The 21,579-nt window shown below is 41.7% G+C and overlaps 1 protein-coding gene across 1 annotated transcript; it reads left to right on the top strand.

Annotated features, from left to right (window-relative positions):
* Nucleotides 1-1,394: 1,394 nt before the first annotated feature.
* Nucleotides 1,395-21,200, top strand: trpa1b (transient receptor potential cation channel, subfamily A, member 1b; the record flags this gene model as incomplete). The annotated part of the gene is made up of 27 exons (XM_084339842.1): nucleotides 1,395-1,490; nucleotides 2,404-2,566; nucleotides 3,395-3,570; nucleotides 4,914-5,021; nucleotides 5,222-5,330; nucleotides 6,429-6,574; nucleotides 7,243-7,379; nucleotides 9,318-9,366; nucleotides 10,856-10,955; nucleotides 11,040-11,140; nucleotides 11,625-11,800; nucleotides 13,545-13,709; nucleotides 14,139-14,253; nucleotides 14,462-14,628; nucleotides 15,147-15,237; nucleotides 15,377-15,436; nucleotides 15,526-15,618; nucleotides 17,125-17,195; nucleotides 17,381-17,537; nucleotides 17,968-18,057; nucleotides 18,381-18,550; nucleotides 18,645-18,774; nucleotides 19,225-19,407; nucleotides 19,512-19,580; nucleotides 19,956-20,057; nucleotides 20,161-20,282; nucleotides 20,605-21,200. 27 exons carry the CDS (start codon nucleotides 1,395-1,397, stop codon nucleotides 20,816-20,818), a joined length of 3,360 nt encoding a protein of 1,119 aa, XP_084195968.1. The 3' UTR covers nucleotides 20,819-21,200.
* Nucleotides 21,201-21,579: the final 379 nt, after the last annotated feature.

The raw sequence follows: 21,579 nt of genomic DNA, 5'->3' as shown, positions 1-21,579 counted from the left end.
AATTGTTGCAGACAAGTTATATTCTTGTGAAGTTCCTGAAGCGAATGCCACATGTTCAACTAAGAGCTACACATTTACTTTATGATTCCTTTTCTTTGTTTACTGATCACGGAAAATCCATCGCTAATCTGCAGAGCTGCCTGAAGAGAATTAAATTGATCGACACGGTGACCACAGCGTGCAGAGGTTAGACTTAATTATTGATCTTGGTAAATAGTCAGTAAAGGAGCAGTTTAACTTCTGTTGTTGTTTTTAAAGAAGCTTCTGGGTCTGAAAAGTGAACCCAATGTAGAACTAACTCTTACCTGCATACTCTCTAATGGCCAGCAGGGGGCAACTCCACTGGTTTCAGAAGGAAGTCTGATTGCATGTAACCTTATGAGAAAATGACCCTACTTCTCACTTGATTTATTACCTCAGTGAACTGTATCCTTACGAGTTAAAGGTCTCATTTGTTTGTTTCAAGCCTCCTTCAACACAACATGATTGTGTACATTGTGGTTCCCTTTAGAGTTAAATAGATGAAAAAGGGCTTGGCTACCTTGTGATCGATAAGTCACTACCACAGCGTGTCCTCAGGATCTCAGTCAGTTCCAATCAGGAGATCCTACAAATCTCCACCTTTCTTGTAAAATATGGCCACCTCTGGCTCCAAATAAACAAGATGGCGACGGGTTTTCAAACTGTAGTCTACAAACCATCAGGTGCTACCAAGGCTGGGTTTACACTTTGCAGCTGTTCTGACCTGAGAGACAACCTCGATCAGTCACAGCGTACGCCAAAGGAATGTAGCTGCATAAGGTCGAGGGGATTTCCAATGAGAATTCTCCACAGTAATTTGCTCACTAAAAAAATGGCATTTGTTGTTCGGCCTTTTGATGTAACTGCCGGCCTCGTACAGTAAAATTACAAGGTCTTTCTCAATCTCACTCACCCAGGATCACCCAAGGACACCTGGGACTGACTCAAACAAGCTGCCCCCCAGCTGTGAAGAAGATAATTGCTTTCTTCAACAGAAGGGCTTCAACCTCCAAACACTCAGCGGATCTGAATGCCCTTCCGGGTAAAGGCAAAGTCATCTGTGCCCATATCCCCTCATGGCAAGGGGAGCCTATGGCTTAAGGCGTTATCTGCCCTCTCGGTCACATAACACTCTATGTGCTTCTGGCTTGTAAAGCAGGCTTTATACACTCACTTATACGACCAGATGGAAACTATGGTGAATTGTTTTTCTATTTAATTTTGTTGCATGCTTACAGTTATGTGCATCCTTGTGTGTGTGTGTGTGTGTGTGTGTGTGTGTGTGTGTGTGTGTGTGTTTTTGTGGTTGTGTCTAGACCCGTGCCGTCAACCTTCATGTGGGCGCCCAGGGTTTGTCTCCAGTGAGTTGAGTGATGAACTTCAGCAGGGAGGTGACCCGTCAGACCAGTTGTTATACATATGTGATAGAGGATGAGGACCCAGCCCTGGCTAGCCTTAATGTATTTGAGGTGAGGATGTCACCTACCTGACACCATACAGAGATCATGTATTTTATTCGGTGTAGGAAGGAAAAGATATGGTGTTAAGATATTACTTTGGTTAAAAAGAAAGTCACCCATACAAGAGGCTCTTGAGTAAAGGTCTTACAGTATCTGGTACAAAATATACTTAAAGGGTAACTCCACCCATTTTGCACATTAAAGTTTGTTTACAGGTGTTATACTAGTTTTTTCACATATGATATGCAGTAGTACTCCCCAAAACCTGTGGGCACACTTTAATGTGTAAAATTGGTGGAGTTACCCTTTAAACATCAATTATTTTTTTGGCAATATGGCTGAATACAATATTTGCCTCCAGAATGTAGTGGAGGGTATGTATCAAGTTGCGGTTTTTAAGTAAAATGCCCAAATAAAGTACAAGTACCTCAGAATTGTACTTAAGTAAATATACTTAGTTACATTCCATCAATGATTTTATAAAGTAAATGGAAAATTTCAATCCGCAGGTCAACAATGAAACATTTTAAGACGTAATTTGTCCCCTCCTCAAGTGTTTACAATGTGAGTGTTTATGTAACACCCCATCGTTAATCCCAACCTTGTGTAACCTTAAAGAAAGTCACTGTGAAGAGCCAAACAGAGACCTGATGTCAACTTAAGTATTGTGTAATAATGTTACGTGAATTGCAGTATTCAAACTTAGATAGTTTCAGCCATTGGTCTGAAAATTGAACAAATAGACATTATTTTGCAACAGAAGACAGTGATAGTTATTATCGCCTATAAGAATTGCAATTTCACTCTCTTGTAGTGAAATCAGAGACAGACAGACAAAAGGAAAAGTCTACATCTCTAACATTCTCCCCTCGTATCACTTTCACTCTCCTCCTATTGTTTCACTTTGTATATTACCATCCAGCTGGCTGAGAAGGGTGACCTGGCTCTCCTGGAGAACCTGGTGAAGAAGAGCCCAGAGGTCCTGAGTGAGAAAGATGAATGTGGAGCCAGTCCCCTTCATCACGCCGCCGCAGGAGGCTACATCACCCTTATTCAATTCATCACCACTGCCAAAGAGCCACAGGGTAGGCATGCCTCAGTCATTGATCATAAGTTGCACTCGGGCACAGTCAAAATATATGTGTATTGTAAATCACCATAACTCTGTCTTTAAAGGTCCTATGTAAGAATTGGCCACCTGTAGACTTCATACTCATACTTTATACTACTACAAATATCACCAGAAAGTTGGGTGTCTACCCAACGCTGATGTTGTTCCTTCTTTTTTACTTCAGTTTCCATCACTTTTATTCTTGTTGTTGCCCCTGAAGCAGCCCGACTTCTTCAATCCTCTCATGTTGGACTGAAGGCAGCCTGGATGCTAAAGTGAATAATTATTGCCTCTTGATGTACAAAGTGGTAATACAAGACAGAACAAGCTGCAGCTAGCTGGTTAGCATGCCAACTTTAGCAGATATGCAATACATAGACTATTTGTTACCTCTTGTTTTATCTCTGTTTCTATCACTCTCTGTCTCCACTTTCTTTGCCTCCTCCATCAGAGTAGTTTCTGAGTTTCCACAGTTGTTCCACCATTATCTTCGGATAGTGACGGGGAAACCAATGTCTCTTCCTGTTTTGGTCAGCAATGGCAGGCCTCGCATAGCGAAGTTTGTAGGGAACCAATCTCTACGCCAATGGCCAGAACACTAAACTTAAAATTGATAAGTTAATGCAAAAAAGCTATCTATTGCAAGTTTAAACTTTTTTTTTACAATTAGCTCCTCTAAGTTACTGTATAAAGCAGTATGTTACATTACAGAGTTTAATGTCTGGTACTTCACTGTATCTACATGCATCTTTACGTAATTGCATTTGTGTGTATTTGCATGTTCGCCCGTATCCCCTCCCAGGGCTGAACTGCTGTGATGAGCAGGGCAATGGGCCCCTGCACTGGGCAGTGGAGAACAACAAGGCAGAAAGCTGCAGGGCTCTTCTGGACCTGGGGGCTGACCCCAACTTACTCAACACTGCCCTGATGTCCCCTCTGCACCTGGCTGTCAGCCTCGGGCACAACAACCTGGTGGAGGTGAGGAAGCTGAAAGTGCCCAGCTGAAATAACTGTTTATAGCTATAAACTGTTATAACTGTTTTTGTGTTTTGTCACTGATATCAGGGTCACTGCAGAGACATTTGTTTTATAGGCACTAATAGCACACCTGGTACACTGGTCAGTACACATACAGTCCAACAGGAGGGGGTTGTAATTTTTATTTTTGCTGAAGGGAGAGTGACATATTTGTGAAAACAAAAACAAAAGGTGTTTTGTTTTGTTCTTATCCAACATTTCTAACTTATTTCATAGTTATATTTGTGAGCTTTATGCTTTTAAAAAATAAATCAAGACGTTACATCAAAATGAAGGTTTTCTTGTTCATCAAGGTGGTGCATTTGCCATATACAGAGGATATGGGGCGGCGTCAAGATATTTTTAATCACAAGCCCTTCAGCACACATATGTTACCTGTGCCTGTTTACTCATTCAGTGGCTGTAATTACAGTTTACTTAGTGGCAGTTTTATGTCATAATGTTTGCGATTAATATACTATTATGAGATTTGCAGAGGAGGTATTGCGTTTTTTTCCCCATGTGATGGGAGGGTCAATAGGAAACATTAAATATAATTTCCTTTTCATGAAATAAAATAAGATTCAGCTCCCCCTCCCACCACAATCATTTTCTTAGTCCCGTGAGATTTAGTCACTCTGATAGTGCCATTACGCCAACAGGAAGCCCACTGTAAAACAGTTTGTTCATTTTGACTTCCTACTTAATAGAAAGACGGTAAGCTTTTTGTTTAATTAAAAAAAAAAATAGATAAATAATAAATAAAAAATATAATAAAAAAAATAACAAAAATATACAATACGTGAAAAATAAATGAAAAATTAAAAAAGAAAAATACAAAATGAACAATAAAAAAGAAGGTTATTTTAAATGAAAAAATAACATAAAAATAAAATAATATGCAACATATATAAAGATAAAAAAGAAACAATTAAAAAGAAAAAAAAATCAATGAAATAAATAAAATTAAAAAGAAAGATGATAGACTTTTAACAAAAGGAAGGAAAAGGATCGTCGACAGTCATATTATCACATCACATCTCTTACAGCACATGAACTTGTCTCTTAGAGCAGCCGCTGCACTCCAAAGTCCCTGACAACTGTTTACATACCTGACAAAGCCTGACTCAAGCGTCTGCTTGGAAAGACCTTGCACCGTCATCCCCGTTACATTTGGCTGTCATCCACAAACTGACACAGCTGCTGTATGGTGGAGGATAAAGGACACGGGTGTATATGTAGGAGAGTTGAGGACATAAACAGGGTGGAGCTCACTGTTAACTTTTTATCTGCGCTCCCTGCAGCTGCTGCTGTCCTACAGTACCACAGATGCCAATCTTCAGGGAGACCTTGGGAACACCCCGGTGATTCTGGCCTGCTCCATCAATAACTTTGAGGCTCTCGGCATATTGGTGCGTGGTGAGAGTGATGCATTCAGACTCATGTATTCATTCAGTTGCACTGTCTACCTGTAATGGATAACTGTCCAGCTGTACAGAACAGATTATGTAGCTGTTCTTTATACTGACTGGGAGCCCACTGCAGCTTTGTCTCTCACAAAGAATCGTTCTCTGTTTGTCTCTCTCTCCATCCATTCTCCTGTCTGTCACAGATAAAGCATGGAGCGCGTCTATGCAAACAGAACAAGCTCGGCCATTTCCCCATCCACGCAGCTGCCTTCGCAGGTGCTAAGAAAGCCATGGAGGTGATCCTGAAGAACGGTACGACAAAAGGGATGATCCGTCATCAAAAATTTGAGAGTGCTGACAATAATGAAAAAAGTTTTTGACAAGGCCAAACAGCACATTAAAACACACAGGAGTTCACCTCAGCCCCTAGAGATGTCAGGAGAAAAATGCTTGTGCTGCTTTGTACAGATGCCAGATGCCACAGACGGACAGGGTGTTTATCCACAGTGGGAGGTCTGTTTGGTAAATCTTGTGTTGTAGGAGGAAGGTTTAGTTAGAGCACAAAATATTTATGATCTATTTGTGATTGCTCAGCCAGGGAATTAATGGGGAATCACATTCTTGTCCTGTTTGGGAGTTAAGCCAACGCAGACCGCCCACCATGAATGGACACAATTACTCACTACTCCCTTCCAAAAAAAGCAAGACACTTAAAGGTGCAATATGTAAGATCATGAGGTACAAAGTGGCTAGGGGCTGGCGGGTTAGCATGCAAACTTCAATAGATATCCCTGCAACGTTACACATAACGTCAGAGCTGTTATGTTTCACATTCTGTTGATAATGTTAGTAGATATTTGAATGTTTTAAACTAAAATCCGTACATATTGCACCTTTAAAGGTGTTATTGTTAACATTCAGCCGCAAACCAGCCACTCTTGATGCTGACGAAACACAGGTACGACGTGATACCAACAGTGTTATACAACTGGCTGACAAACTGGAATCAGCCGTCAGAATTCTTACACAGATAAAACAAAAAGAAATCACTTTCGACTAATTTTTAAACGTATTAATTCACGATTATACCAGTGTTTTTAAGGATAATAGACACTTATATTTTGCACCGTTCTTCAAGCTCTGTAGATAGATTTTTTCAGTAAAAAAAAAAAAAGATTTGTCTACATGAAAACGTCATCAATATCAATACGACCTTTAATGTTAAAGTCAAAGAGGGCTGGTACAAGATGGAAGGCCCTGCAATTGAAATTCCCTTGAAAGTCTATAAGCAATAAAAACAAATATGTTTACCCCAACGAGCACTGACTGAGACTCTTTTGTTTTGAGCCTCGCATGAATTCGGTACATTATTCAAAATTAAGAAGCAGTTAATTTAATTCTCTCTGGCAGGAGAGGAGATCGGCCACCAAATTGAGCAACACATCAACTATTTAGACAAGTCCAGGAGCAGTCCCCTCCATCTGGCTGTACGCGGCGGGAACATCGAGGCCATCCGCTTCTGCATTGCAAATGGGGGCAAAATTGATCAGCAACAGGTACTGACATCACAAAACAGAAGAAAAATCTATCATGTAAATCTCGTTTCATTTGGTTGTCCCCACAATTTTTCCTACTGCTCTGCTTTGCATCGTCATGCCGCTGCCATCCATCTTCCATCTGTCAATTGTTTGCTTTGTTTTGTTTTTTGGGCTAGATCTCATTTGCCTATAAAAGCTGGTCTCAGTCTCTGTACTGTTAGAGCACGTCACTCTTATCACGCCCATCTGGGGAGTGATCGTTATGTCTAGCCCTGGGATAGTGGCCAGGGCTGCAGCAGGAATAGTGAGTACAGTAATAGCTTCGGTTGGCTAAATTGATACAAATTACCTCCACTTACACAGGGAGGCTGAGTGGAGCGATCACCGGCCTCCTCCTGCCAGTCCTGGTTATCTCATTAAAGGCTTGTGTTACAGCGCCCTATGTTCGGCCAACAAGTCTGGGAGATACTCTGCTAATGTTGCACCGGGGAAGTGTACAATATGTATGTGCGCAAGTGGGTACGGTTCGTGTGTGCATGCATGTTTATGTTCGGCTCTGTCTAACTCGGTATGTCACATTGTCTCTGAACGGAGCAGACAAAATCACGCCTGAAGAGCTTGTGAATATTCATTATACTGATTCATTATTCATCGCTCATAATGTATCCATGTTTGTTGCTGTCCAGAACGACAAGTCCACGCCGCTTCATTTGGCCTGCACCCAGGGCGCTACTGAGGTAGTCAAGCTGATGCTGTCCTCCTTTGACCAAGTGGAAGACATCATCAACCTAACTGATGGGGCGAATCAGACCCCTCTACACAGGTGGGCTTACCCTAAGTTTTTCTCTCTATTGAAATGACTGAATTGATATCATTTCCAGTATTTGTCTGTGTTTATAATGCCAATGCAAGTGGCTGTGGAGGCTCTCTGTAATTGTATCCATTGGGTTTCCAAAATGGTGAAATGCATTTAATTTAACAGCCTCTTGTCAGTCATCAAGCTGGCCATTTGTCTTGATATTATACATTCTGATATTATTGCTGAGCTTTGAGCTTACCATTTAGGATTTAGTTGCAATATGTAAGAATTTTGTCTCTTGTGGAGCCCGGTTTCATTGCCCGCTTGCCTGGTTCTGGTTGTGGTGCCCATTCCTGGATCCCCCCCCTGTTCCAGGCATGAAAAACCTCCTCCTCCTGGCGGTCCTTTGCTAGCAGTGTAAACAACATCAACACTCCCCCCTGTGCTCCAAGCAGCCAGACCAGCCTGTTTAAGCTAATAGAACCACTAGCTGCACAGCTAATTGAGTTAACTAGCTAACGCCAACTGCAGTTAGCAGCAACTAGCAGTAGCTTTGTCTGGTGGCCAATTCTTAAATATTGCAGCTTTAAAGGAGTAGTTCGACATGTGTGGGACTATTTATTGGCATGGCGCCCGTCATTATTGTGATGTTGCCAGGCAACCCAGTGAGCCACAAAGGTATATAGTACCCTATAAACATGTGTACACTGTGGGTTGATCAAACAAATGAGATATAGCATGTTCATTAGTGAGCTTTACACGCTAGCTGTTTCTCCCTATTGAAGTCTTTATGCTAAGCAGCAGCCGGCTGTAGCGTCACATTTGGCAAGACTCGGTCAGACTCGAGCCTCCGTACTGCGCTAACATTTAAGACAGTAATCAGGACTTGTCAATGGAAGTGTTACAACTGCAGAGTCCATGTACAGTTGCAGAATCATTTTGTGTAGAGTTTGAATTTTCTCGATTGTAAACCATCTCGACAGGGCTGACCTTTGAGTGGAGAGATCCCCTCTCCATAATAGAGGAAGCAATCTCATTAGCTGTATCTCACCATCTAATTTGATGGAGCTCTCTTGAAAAGGACCGCGGTTTGCAGCCAGTCGTGAGACAGGAGTGGATGGTGCAAACACGTTCCTTCGAGTTAACCTACCGTAGTAAAAGTCGTTTATGAGTAGGCAGGTTTTTAAGTTAAACCACTCAGCCACCTTTAAGAAGTACACCGCAGCCTTTATGTAGATGTGTAATATCTGCGGATACTATCTGAACAGCTTGCTCATGTTGTTTAAAGATCAATCCATCTTCATACAGTCAACACTATAACACTGTGACAAACAAGATGAACAAGGATATGAAACCCTTGGGTAAGGCTAGCAGAGTAATGAGCTTTTAATTGGGGGCAATAATAACATAATAAAGATATGCTTCCCACATTGATTTTATCTAAAAGCTATTTGTGTTGGCACAGCAGAAGGAGAAAGACCGGATATGAGGACAAGAGGAGGGAGGATAGGTCTGTGCGACCCCATTTAACTCCTTTATAACATCTGGAGAGAAAGTCCTTACCCTAAATCTGAATTATTATTGTGATATCATTGTTATAATGTGTTGTAAAACGCTCAATACCATCCCCCTGCCTTTCCCCAGCCATGGCATCGTCTGTGGATTAAAGATTTTTGAGATTTCGAAGTTTTGCAGCAAATCATGTTCCCTCCACGTAAGTCTCTCTCCTGATGCAGAATGTCAACAGGATACCAGGAATTAGTTGTAAAAGTGCGTCATTGAAGCGAGCCGTGACAATCCAGGAGATAAAAGACGTAAATCTGGTTGTTATATCATGCTCAGGACAAGACAGAATTACAGTGAGATCATCCTTACTCAACATCTGACAGTATTGGTAAGACCTTGACTCACAAATCACGTGTTGGGCGTCTGGTTTTACAACAACTGTGTTTACTTTTCCAGGGCTACAATATTTGACCACACAGAGCTGGCAGAGTACCTAATTTCTTTGGTAAATAAAGCAGACACACACAAACACCTACGCACACACACACACACACACACACACACACACACACACACACACACACACACACACATACACACACACACACACACACCACAGCTGTCATGTACTAGACATTCCCATCTTCAATATCCGGGACTGCGTCGTCAATCTAAAGACAGTAAAACTGCATTTTTTCTGTAGTAAAAGCAAATTAAAGGGCAAATCAACATTTTTTTGCATCAATGCTGAGGTCTGTTCTCACTGCTTCTTGTATTTTATTTAGGTTTTCATTTTACTATGTGTTTTCCCATTGCCACCATTAAACAATATTTGCAATTTTAAAACACTCCTCTCGACATAGCAGACGTTGCAGGTGCCACCCATTGCTCGTAGAACATCTGTCACCATCTGCTGCACTTTCATAGACCCTTTTTAACAGGACTGTGTTGCTAGGAACAAGCTGGGGTGCAAGTGTATCTCCTGTCAACTCATTCTGTTAGCAAACACTGCAACAGGCAATACATTTGTGCACACTGCGCACGTTTTATCTCACAGAGAGTGACATTACTTGGCGCCAAAGACGTAGTGTGCTAAAGTTTGCTTGGGGGTTCAAATCCAGTCATTATGTCAGTGGTTTTTCAAAATGAAGAACAAATTGTATCATTCATATCTTAATAAGTAATAATTTGAATAATAAAAACTTGATGTTAATGTTAAAAAAGTTACATAATGTTGCTTTAAAATGAGAACCTTTGTTAAGGGTCTTAAATATGCACTTACATAATGGCTTACGTGTACATTAAATGCAACATGATGATGCTAAAGCTGAATGTCTGAGGCATGAACACTGCTTCATCAGCTGATGATTCATAGACTTTATCATTATGTTTGGCTACTTAATATTAACATGCCTGTTTGTATTTTCAAACAGTATGATTTCTTTTTTAACGTTACAGTACAATTGTACAACAGAAAAGGTCTTGAGGATTTGGACTAATCGATGTCAGTTCTATCTTTGGTGATTTTAGCTGTGGTTAGGAGTGTAAACCTACAAAGCTGCTGACATTAACCTAAACCTCTATCGTCTAGTCACTGGTGGACCCTGGTGCCCCCATGTTTGAAACAACGCTACGGAAGTGCCCTCTTGGATGCCCCTTTGATAGACAAAATATGATGAAGAGCCCTCTAGGGTGCCCTCCCAGCAGACAAAACGTGGCGAAACTCCCTCTCTTCACTATCTACCTATAAATATATGATGACTTTCTACACGTTGGTGCCTCAATGAGCCACACTAAGAAACTCGGGAGCTTTGGGTGTTTTGCTATAGCACCTTCCTCTCAATGCAAACTCCACTCTGACCAAAAAAAACACATGGAATTAATATAGATGTTGCTAATTTCCCATGGTCTCATTTGTTTGCAGTAATTACAGTAATGTGTGTTAAAAATTTAATGAGGTAATTAATGTCATGCATTGTGCGTTCTCTCGTCAGGGCGCAGACCTAAACTGCATTGATTGCAAAGGAAACTCTCCCTTGCTGCTGGCTACGAGCTGCGGAGCGTGGAGAACCGTGACTCTGCTGCTGTCGAAAGGTGAGCCGCTGTACTGTATTTGACCACCAGCAAAGCTTATCGTGCAGGTTGCGCACACTCATGCATGTGTTTCGTGTCTTTTAGGGGCAAATGTAAATGTGAAAGACAGGTGCGGCTGTAACTTCCTTCACCTGGCCATTCTACAGCCCAAGGGTCTGAAAAACATCCCGGAAGACGTCCTGCAGGTGCCCTCGCTCAATCGCCTGTTTGTGACTTAGCAAAAGCACTGTATGCTGCTTAGGCAAAGATGTCACTAAGATTGGAGTTTAATTACTACTCTGTCCTCGATCAATTTGCCTTGAGCCTGGCTGCATGCATTCAAGGCCAGCTGATGAAGTTCATTATACTCTCACTAAGCCAGATGATCCTTTAAAACATTGTAAGCTTTACCTAAAGCTACAATGATGCCTTTAAAATGAGCCACAGAGGACGGCTGATATTAACACTGGGGATGGGATCGCTCCTCTCTGTATCAGTGCTCAAATATCATCACAGGACATTATTATTTATATAATCTCAGTATTTGTGTGTGTGGGTGTGTATGTATGTGTATAGCCATAGTCATGGTAGATGTTATATAATATGCGCCCTTTATGCCGCATGATTGCATTTTTGCTTTATTTAAAATTTCTGCAAACATCAATATGTTTATAATGTGTCTCACCTTAGCACAACAGTGTGAAGGCACTGCTGAACTGTGAGGATAATGAGGGCTGCACCCCGCTCCACTATGCTTGCAGACTGGGTATCCATGACTCAGTGAAGAACATGCTGGGCCTCTCGGGGCAGGTCGGCCTCGCATGCAAGTCCAAGGACAAGAAGTCTGCCCTGCACTTTGCTGCTCAGTGAGTTCGATTGGCCCCCGAGGGCATGACTTTCCATATCATTGAGCAAAAAAAATACTGATTTGACCTGATTTTCGCTCGAAGTTGCTCAAACTCGATAGAAGAAGTGCCAGCAATGTCACTGCTGCTGACACTGACTAGTGTGGGCTGCAGTGTATACACTCTGTTGTTTCTGTCAGGCAATTTTAAAGGCTACAACGTTCAATTTGCAGAAAAGGTGCCATATTCACACCTTCAACAATGTGTCCCACTGTGTTACTGTTAAAGATCTGGAGCAGTTACTTTCTACACAGTAGAATATCCTTGTCTCAAAGGAGACATTGTATGCTTTTAAATTTTCCTCTCTTTCAGTGTGTACTATATATTCTTGTGCATGTAAAAGATTTTGAAATTTAAAGACAAAAATCTGCACTAACAGAAGCTCCTCTTTCCCACAGAAAACACTGCTCCGGAAACGTCTCATCAGTAGTCACGGCTTCTGTCATCTCGTGACATCAAACTACGTCACCATGTCACACATTTGCATAATTCATGCCAAGCGGCTAGTTTGGCACGTAAGAATTGATTTAGCACAGCTGCTCTGTTGTTGTTAGCGCTGCTTGCTCAGGCGTGTGTGAGCTGACCAATCAGAGCAGACTGGGTAATCGGGGGGGGGCCTTAAAGACACAGGAGCTAAAACAGAGCGTTTAAGAAAGAGGGTAGAATATAGTGCTGCAGCTGTGGAGAGTATGAGGAAACGGATGTGTTTTTTGTGTGTTAAAGCATGTGAACCTATTCTAGTAGTGACCCAAAATAAAAATAGGACCTGCAAATGAGCAGGATACGTCCCCTGTACAAAGTCCAGCTTCATAGGCAGCATCAGATGACAGTTGGACATTGTTCTTCTAGTTATCCTGTAACAAGTGTTGTGTATTGACCATACAAGTGTAAAACATTAATCAAAAATGTCTCCCCAGAGGACTTTGACTTATAATCCTCCGAAAGCCAAGACTTTTATCTCTGTAATTGAACAACAGTGGTCAGATGAAAAATGAACAATGTGCCGACATTTAAAGCTGTTACCTCGCCGCTGTTTTAATCCGGTGAGCAATTTCTGCACTCACTAGTCTTTTGATGATTAATTGCCGTGACATACCTATTATACAGTGACCCAGGAGGAATTGTCACAAGAATAGAATTCAATTAGCGAGTCACATATGTGAAGAAATGTTACTCGTGGTGTAAAATGAGTGGACATTAAACATTACTGTAATTGATTTTTCTATCATGTACCTTCTCTTTCATCAGAGCTGGAGGGCAAATGAAGGCCACGCTATGATATCATACCTTAACCATTGTAGACACCTCATTCCCTTTCCCCACCAGTCCCACTGCACGAACACAAAGTGCTGCTGACCTTCTTAAATGGCTCGCAGACAAAGAAAGATCATAGAGCAAAGCGACGTGTCACTTCTGTTTATGTCCTCTCGCAGTTTGCAGACCCATTAGTCATTAGCACTCCCCAGCACTTTTTAACAATATTTCACCAACAAGATCAAGACCCGTAACAGCAATCTCGAGCAAGTATCTTTGAGCAAGATACTCAATTGCCAAGATGAACTGCGTTACAATTCCCCCTGGCCTCTGGCTTTGCCGAGCCGTGGGCCTTGTGCAAAAAGCATTTCCATTTCAGAGATCATCAGATCACAACAGTGGGAAAAAGTTCTTCTACAGCTTAAGGCTTCCCCTCATTTCTCTTTTTTAGGTATGGGCGCATCAATACATGTCAGCGACTATTGGAGACCATTACGGACTCTCGTTTGCTGAATGAAGGCGACGAGCGAGGCCTGACACCACTCCATTTGGCTTCAAAAGAGGGGCACACCAAAGTTGTACAGCTGTTGCTGCGCAAAGGAGCTCTGTTTCACTGGTAAACTCAAATACATCAGCATAACAAGTGCATATACTGTGCATCCAAAAGCATGACGATACACTGAACTATACTATGTGCTGTTTTGCAGTGGTTGCGATTTAAAGGTGCAATATGTAAGAATTTAAACTACATTTGTGAAGAGAATTGCATTGTGTTGCAGAGATACAGTATCTACTGAAATTAGCATGCTTAACAATTAGCGCCAAAGCTCCTGAGCTGGCGGGGTAAACACCAACAGTTCCCCGGTGCTCTGAGTTCCCAGTGCAGATCGCTAGCTGCAGGGCTAACTGAGTGAAATAGCTAGTTGTGAGTATGAATACAACAGGTGGCCACTTCTTATATATTGCACCTCCAAAGTACGCAAGGCTGTAGACATTTTTTACACTTGTCCCGAAATCCTGTCAGCCGAGCGTGTCTTGTTTACAGTGACTACAAGGGCTGGTCCTGTCTGCACCACGCTGCATCTGAAGGATACACACAAACTATGGAAATTCTCCTGTCAGCAAATCCCAAGTTACTGGATAAAACAGACGAAGATGGGGTATGAATGACTTTTATCTCAAAAAGTTCATCATCATCCAAAACCTGTAATTTATTTTATACCAAGAGTCCAGGCTTATTTTTGCAGTTCACAACCTGTTACATAAAAGCATTAGTGCATTAATAGCAGTATAGCACTGAATAATACAGACATCACTGTTCAATAATGAATGAAGAGTACTGTCTCCTGTTATGTATTGATACACCAGAACAGTGCGCTCCACGTCGCAGCGAGAGAGGGACATGCTGCTGCAGTCAGGCTCCTGCTGACTCGGGGTGCGGAGCTCACCTTAAACAAGAGCGACACGTCGTTCCTCCATGAAGCTCTGCAGAATGGGAGAAAAGATGTGGTCATAGGTGTAATTGACAGTGACAGGTATATTATTAATGCAATTGCAGATTAAAGCAACTTTAACACTGCAGGTGTTTTTATCCGCTGCCTTTGTAGACCGTGTATTTATCTTGCTTTACAGTGTCCAAAACATTCACTTTTTTCAATAGCTAAGAGAAACGAGCCTATTTTGAGCTTTGCGACAATGAATTTTCAGATAATCTCATGTTTTTTAAAAAAGTCACCAAATTTGGAGTTCTGTTTTATTTTTTGACTTGACAGTTAAGGCATTATCTATTCTTTTTCATGGAAATGTATGTAAAAATGATCCAAAGATGCTTATCCAAATCTAGCCCAAAGTAAATTCAAAGCAGTTGTTGAATGGAGTACAGGCATGGTTTTGGGCTCTTTTGAAAGGTTATAGGTGGAAAGAAGAGAGAATGGGTCACTCATTGGCGGTTGTAGGCTCTAGGGCGGGCATAGAAGTTTCCAAAGTCCAAAATGTTGCAATTCTACACATATTTTAGTAGATTTGTGATTCATTCGTGTTTTTGTTCTTCTAGATGTGCTGAATCTTTGAGACTGTTCATACCCGGCTCCAGTCAGCGATGCCCCATAATGGACATGATTGAGTTTCTTCCTGAGACCTACAAGGTTGCCACTGGCAAAGAAAAAACACACGTATCATAAACAATGAATGCACAGCAGTTGTCATAAGTTGTCTCTTTCTACAGTTTGCTGTTATATATAACTAAGATACTCTGCCACTGTGTTTTTCTGCTTTCTTTAACAGCACCTTTTGGACAGCTGTGTGAGGGAATCTGATGACGATCACAACAGTGCTGACTACCATGTAATCAGCTGCAAGTTTCACCAAAAAACATTCAGTAGTCTGTATTTCACAAAACAGTATTATATTGAACAATTCTTTCTGCGGTTTAGATTGAATACAGTTTCAAGTGGCTCCAAGCTCCCCTCGCAACGACCAAGATAGTAGACAAGAACCTGAGAGCTCGGCCACTGGCTGCGCTCAACGTAAGCAACGTTTATTTATTTATTTATTTTCTTTAAATCTGCTCCCCCATGAAGAGGTAAAGTTGTATTGCAGTCACGCAGTGCCCTTTAATGAGGCTCTGTAGGCTTAACCACTCACCTTCAGGTAAGTAAGGACTCAAATGTTGGACATATGGGCTCATCACATCATGATCAGCCTTTTCATCGGCAGTGTTGTTGACACTTTTCTCCCTTCCCTTGTCAAGCTGCTCCTCTTCTCCTGTTACTACTACCATGTGTTGGGTATACATGCCACCTATTTCTCCTGTTGCTTGGTGATCAACACCTTCTATCATGCATTGCAGTTGGATGCATCAGGGCGACAGTTCATGGGAAGAGGAAGAAGGGTTGATCGTCATGTGTAACAAACCATTTTGTTTTCTCCTGTTTGGAAAATGGCAGCCGATGAGACAAAGGCAAAAGCTGTGAATATACCAAAGCTCCACAGTGGACAAATGTGCAGAGCCGTATTAAAAGGCTGCATCAGATCCTTTAATTTAAGTCGAGCTGAAATGAGAAATGCCTTTATGACCATTTCAGGTCACATTCACAGTGCCCCTATTTAACAATATGTGCTAAAAAAGGACAAAAAATCTATTTATTTGTATTTTTATATCAAAATCGGTCATGATTTGGTCCTGTAGAACCCAATGTCACGTGAAATTGGATCATATTTTATGGCGACAATGTTTTTTAATGTCCTCCGGCTGCTCCGGCTGCGCCTGAACCCTTAAAGTTTTTACCTATTGCTTAAGTAACCAGCGCAGACACTGTTGAGTCCAAGCACAAACTCTGTGTCCCAAGTGCGGCCAGCTGAACGACAGGGAATCCAATACTGTGGTGGTTTACTGAGTTTAGCTGCTGTTAGACAGTTACCACTTACTCATTTAGCCAAGCAGCTACTGTTAGCAGTTCTATTAGCTGACTAATGGAGCTAAACCCAGCAAGAAATCCACCTTGGTACTGTATTCCCGGTCATCAAATTGGCAGCCGTAAGTCACAGATGCTGCTCTGCTCTGATCACTTAATCGGCCGTTTGCACTCGGAGCTCCTGGTGATCTGGTCAGACAGAGTCAGCAACTTTGACCAAAGTCGTGTCATCGAAGTGCATGGCAGAGGGCTTAACTCACTTTCAGTGCTGAAGCTAGCGCGATTGGTTAGGTAAATATGTGCACAAGCAAAGATCACACTACTTTCCGACTCAGCTCGACTTTAAAGGTACATTGTGTAATCTCTGTTTTATAGTCATTCACACAGCAGCCAGCACTTCTTTTCCTTCCACAGTGGCTTTGGATTACAAAAACAATCTTCCACCAGATGTTAAAAACACTTCAGAGCATGTTTTTTCCTGCTGATGTCATCCTGTGGAGATCAATAAGATGCATACGCGCCTAAATCTTTTCGGTTTCAGCTGTCAGGTTGCTCTTTATTGCTTGTAGAAAACGTGCCATTAACAGAGGGCTATTTCTTCTGTTTCTCTTTGTGCAGGCGATGGTGTACTACAACCGCATTGAACTCCTCAACCACCCTGTCTGCAAGAAGTACCTAGCAATGAAGTGGTGCGTATTCGTGATTTAACAGCAGAGTGAAATTTCTCATTCTGATTTGTTGCAACTGTTGCAAAAAAAAAAAAAAAGTAAAGATTTGTTCTGCTGACTGCACCACATACAAGTTCACTGTTGACTCTGAATGTCTTTCTTTTAACATTAAAACTGCTCCGTCTCCTTCTTTTTTCAATCCACAGGCTGGCTTATGGCAGCAAGGCACATTTGCTGAACATGTTTCTGTACCTGTTAGGCCTGCTGCCCCTCACTCACCTGATAGTGACTATGAGGCCCACTATGAACATCACTGCCACAGGCGAACACAACATCACTATGGTGCCCGTATCCTTCCCAGAGGTACAAATCACAGGAACTCGTGTTTAATGTCAAAATGATTTGAAGTCGCAATGTTTAAGATCTGGACAGAGTTTGTGTTCAAATCATTCACAAAGTGAACTAACTTGGTGTAAGTGTTGACATTGTGTCAAAGTCATCTATGTACTGTGCTACAGAGATGTCTACTGAAGTTAGCATGCGATAGTCCGATAGTATAGCCCCATGTAGTTTCAGCAGGAAGATGCATGCGAGCTGCAAGTTTACTACATAGTCTAGTCAAGTAACCAAATTAAACTCACAAAATGTCAAGAATTAAAAAATATTCCTACACCTTTTATCCTTACAAAACAGAAACCACTCCCGCCTGTGTCCGCCAGTGAGATTTCACGTAATGAAGGGCAAAAATAATCACTGTCTGTCAAATTAAATCCCATTGTTTTTCATTTCACAGCAAAGTCTGCTCAAATCCATCTGCATCGTGATGGTCATAGTTATGAACATCTACGCCATAGGGAAGGAAATGGTGCAGATATCGCAACAGGTACAGTGACGCAAGTGTCATTACCTCGCATGAAGCATGTGCTCATAAATCTGCTCAGCACCAGGTCTGTGTGGACACACAACCAATCAGGTGTGATGGATGATGGCCTTCTGATTTAGATGTGCAGGTTCATTAAATGACCACAGTCACGGCCCCTCCACATTTTACCTCAGTCATTTTGATTATAACTCTGTGAAACACCATCCCGCGTTCAGTGGTGTACAGTTTTAAAGTGTAGTTGTGCATGATGCCCAAATGTTGTTTGTATTTGCAAGATTGACGGTCTGGTATGAATCATTCTGTGTTTTCTTGTCACTTAAAAGCGCTGGAACTACTTCAAGGATTATACAAACCAGAATGACTGGTCTTCAGCCATCCTGTCTCTACTGTTCGTCATTCCCCTCATGCTCAATGCAGAGGGTTCTTTACACTGGCAAGCAGGGGCCCTGGCCGTTTTACAGAGCTGGGTTGGATTCCTCTTTTATCTCCAGAGGTACTGTCGACTCTGAAGCCATTGTACTGTTTCAACACGATCTATCATTTATGTTGTAGAGGCCAATAACTGGTATAATCTCTTGCTTCTCCAGGTTTGAGGGTATTGGCATCTACGTTGTGATGTTTTGGGAGATCATGAACACGCTGGTCCGTATTGTAATGCTGTTCATCTTCCTGATGTTGGCATTCAGTTTGGCGTTCTATGCCCTGATGCTCAACCAGGTAGGAGAAGAAAGAAATAATAAAATGAAATAAAGTACAAGGTAACAAAACCTGCCTTCCAGCACCCCTGAAGCCAGCGTATTAACACACATTTGTTTAATCTGTTCATGGGGGCTAGCTGTTTCCTGCGGTCTCCAGTCTTTGTGCTAAGCTAAGCTAATTGGCTGCTGGTGGTAGCTTCATATTTATGGTACAAATCCGACTGGTATCAATCTTATCAAGCTATTCCTTTAAATTGATGCTGGCATAAGACAATCTACCATATTCATACGGCAGCCATTTTCCTCCGATGTCATGGTCAGGGTGGCAAGCTCAAATGCTGGGATAATGTAATGCTGCTTTGTGCCAGTCAGTCAATATTTAGCCAATGCATACACACTAACAGGTTGTTATAAAGAAGTGCCGCAGTATTTAACTTTTAAATAAAACTGACTTTGTTTTCTTCCCTAGGAAGAGTTCAACACCGTGCCACTCTCAATCATGCAAACCTTTGTGATGATGGTCGGGGAACTGAACTACCAGAATAACTTCCTGGATGCTTATCTGAAGCAGGAGCTCTCTTTTAGTATCCTAACTTACTTCATTTTTGCGAACTTTGTTCTGTGCATGCCAATTCTGCTGGTGAACCTCATGGTGAGTATGCTCCGACAGTCCATTTCACAGACTCCTTATAGGCTTTTCACATAAGATTCATGAACGGACGCCATGCTCCTCTTTTGTTTTTGGTTGTGTCGTAGATCGGTTTGGCAGTCGGAGACATTGCGGAAGTACAGAGAAATGCTTCCCTCAAAAGAATAGCCATGCAGGTGTGTGTGGAAACAGGCCGACAATTATTTGAGCATTCTTTAAAATGTATCTTGTATTTTCAAAGCATAGAAGACATCATATCTGTTATCCTGTTTGCGTGTTGCTTGCCCAGTCCACCATTACTCTCCTATAATATGTAACATCCCAATCTTAAATTTTAACCTCTCATAGTAATGACATTTTGTTTGCATATCTGGACACATACACACTGACACCGATGTATATGTGACAGGTCAATATCAGCCGGTAATATCAGCCAACAGATAAATCTGTCGGGCTCCAATATGGATTGTTTAGCTTCAGAATGTACAACCATTAGGATGAACAGAGGATAAGAGGTTCCTCTGGCTGAAAGTCTGAATTTCCGACCACAGATTGACCTCCACACTTCTCTGGAAGACAAGCTGCCTTATTGGTTTGTGAAGCGAGTCGACAAGGACCTAGTCACCATCTACCCCAATCGCAAGTGCTCCCAGGTTTGCTTCCCAACGAAACAGATACAGTACAATACATTTATGTATCTCTGTGACTTACTGTATGTCAGCTGCCTTTCTTAATCCTTGCCTCTTCTGTAACCAGCACTATTTAAAGAAATTCATCACGGGGGACGTTGACGAGTCAGCTGAAGTCTGGAGTCGTCTGCAGGCTAAATCAAAGAGGTGCACTCTGATAGAGAATGAGCTCAACAAACAGAAGTTCAGGTAAAGCACACAAGGGTGCACATGATAAACACGTGAGAGTCAGTTTTTTTATTTCCAAGTAGGCCTGCCACTGTGACTGAACAATGAGCTACCATAAGGAATGCAACAACTACATGGCTCATCAAGCAATTTAATAGTAGTTTCTGATGCGTGAGCAGCCCCTAGTGGTGACTAAAGAAATAAGGCCTGAAAGATGTGACTCACTGTACTTCTTTCTATAATAAGCACATGGAACCACTCATCAAAGAGCCTGATTATAAATCTGCTCAAGTTTAAATGAAGTCTCTCACTGGGACACGCGGGCCGATGTTTTCCTCTTCAGGATGAAGGAGATGGCGAGCTCGCTGGAGAAGCAGCACAGCCTCCTGAAGCTCATCATCCAGAAGATGGAGATCACCTCGGAGGCCGACGAGTACGACGGCCCCGTGAACGTCAGGGGCAGGATGTGGCCGAGCTTGAGTCAGAGTAGACAGCGAGGACAGACTGTGTCTCGGTGGGTCCCGCTGATGAAGGCCATCGAGTCCAAGAGAAAGTGAAGAGGCTGATCCTAGTGAACGATAAGTGCATTATAAAAGTCTGGGTATAACTTGCATTATTATGACTACTGCACAGTGTAATTCATTATATTAAGATGTAGCACTTGTATCCACTTTAAACATACTTGATATTGTGACAGTTCATTTAATTAAGTGCTCTTCATTGAGTTGTCTTAACTATTTCTGTGGTTTAATACTAAAATATGTTGCATACTGAGTTTAAACCTACAGTATAAGTGCTATTATTGTAACATGTAGGTTGAATCAGTAACATTTCTTGCCCAGTTAGTTACATCAGTGACCCACTGAGAATGTCGAATGTCAAAGTCACATATATAGTGTGTACGTGGCATTGTCGTAATTTTATTACACACACTGTAGCTGTTCCTGTTATGCTGTAATGTGTCTTTATGTGCAATATGCACCCATGTATCTCTCAAATGTGATGTGTCTCCTCTTCCTCTCTCTCACCCCATCATTAAACATGTCTACAGTCTTAAAAGATAACGAAATGGTTTTTAATGATTTCACATACAGCATGTATATATATATATATATTGTTTTAGCTAGCAACACCATCGAGCCAAATCGAACCTTTGGGTAGCCCTGATATATGCTTTCTGAGTAACCTACTCATTTTGCTGTCGACATCAATGTCTGATTATACAAAAATTATATGAACTGATTTTCTTTATTTCTGGACTGTGTAGTATTTAAAAAAAAAAAAAATCTGGTTCACATTAAGACAGGTGTCTTGAAGG

Source organism: Pagrus pagrus (genome assembly GCF_965226575.1).
Source record: "Pagrus pagrus genome assembly, chromosome: 20".
NCBI classification, from domain to species: Eukaryota; Metazoa; Chordata; class Actinopteri; order Spariformes; family Sparidae; genus Pagrus; species Pagrus pagrus.
This window is presented reverse-complemented; position numbering and strand designations above follow the sequence as displayed.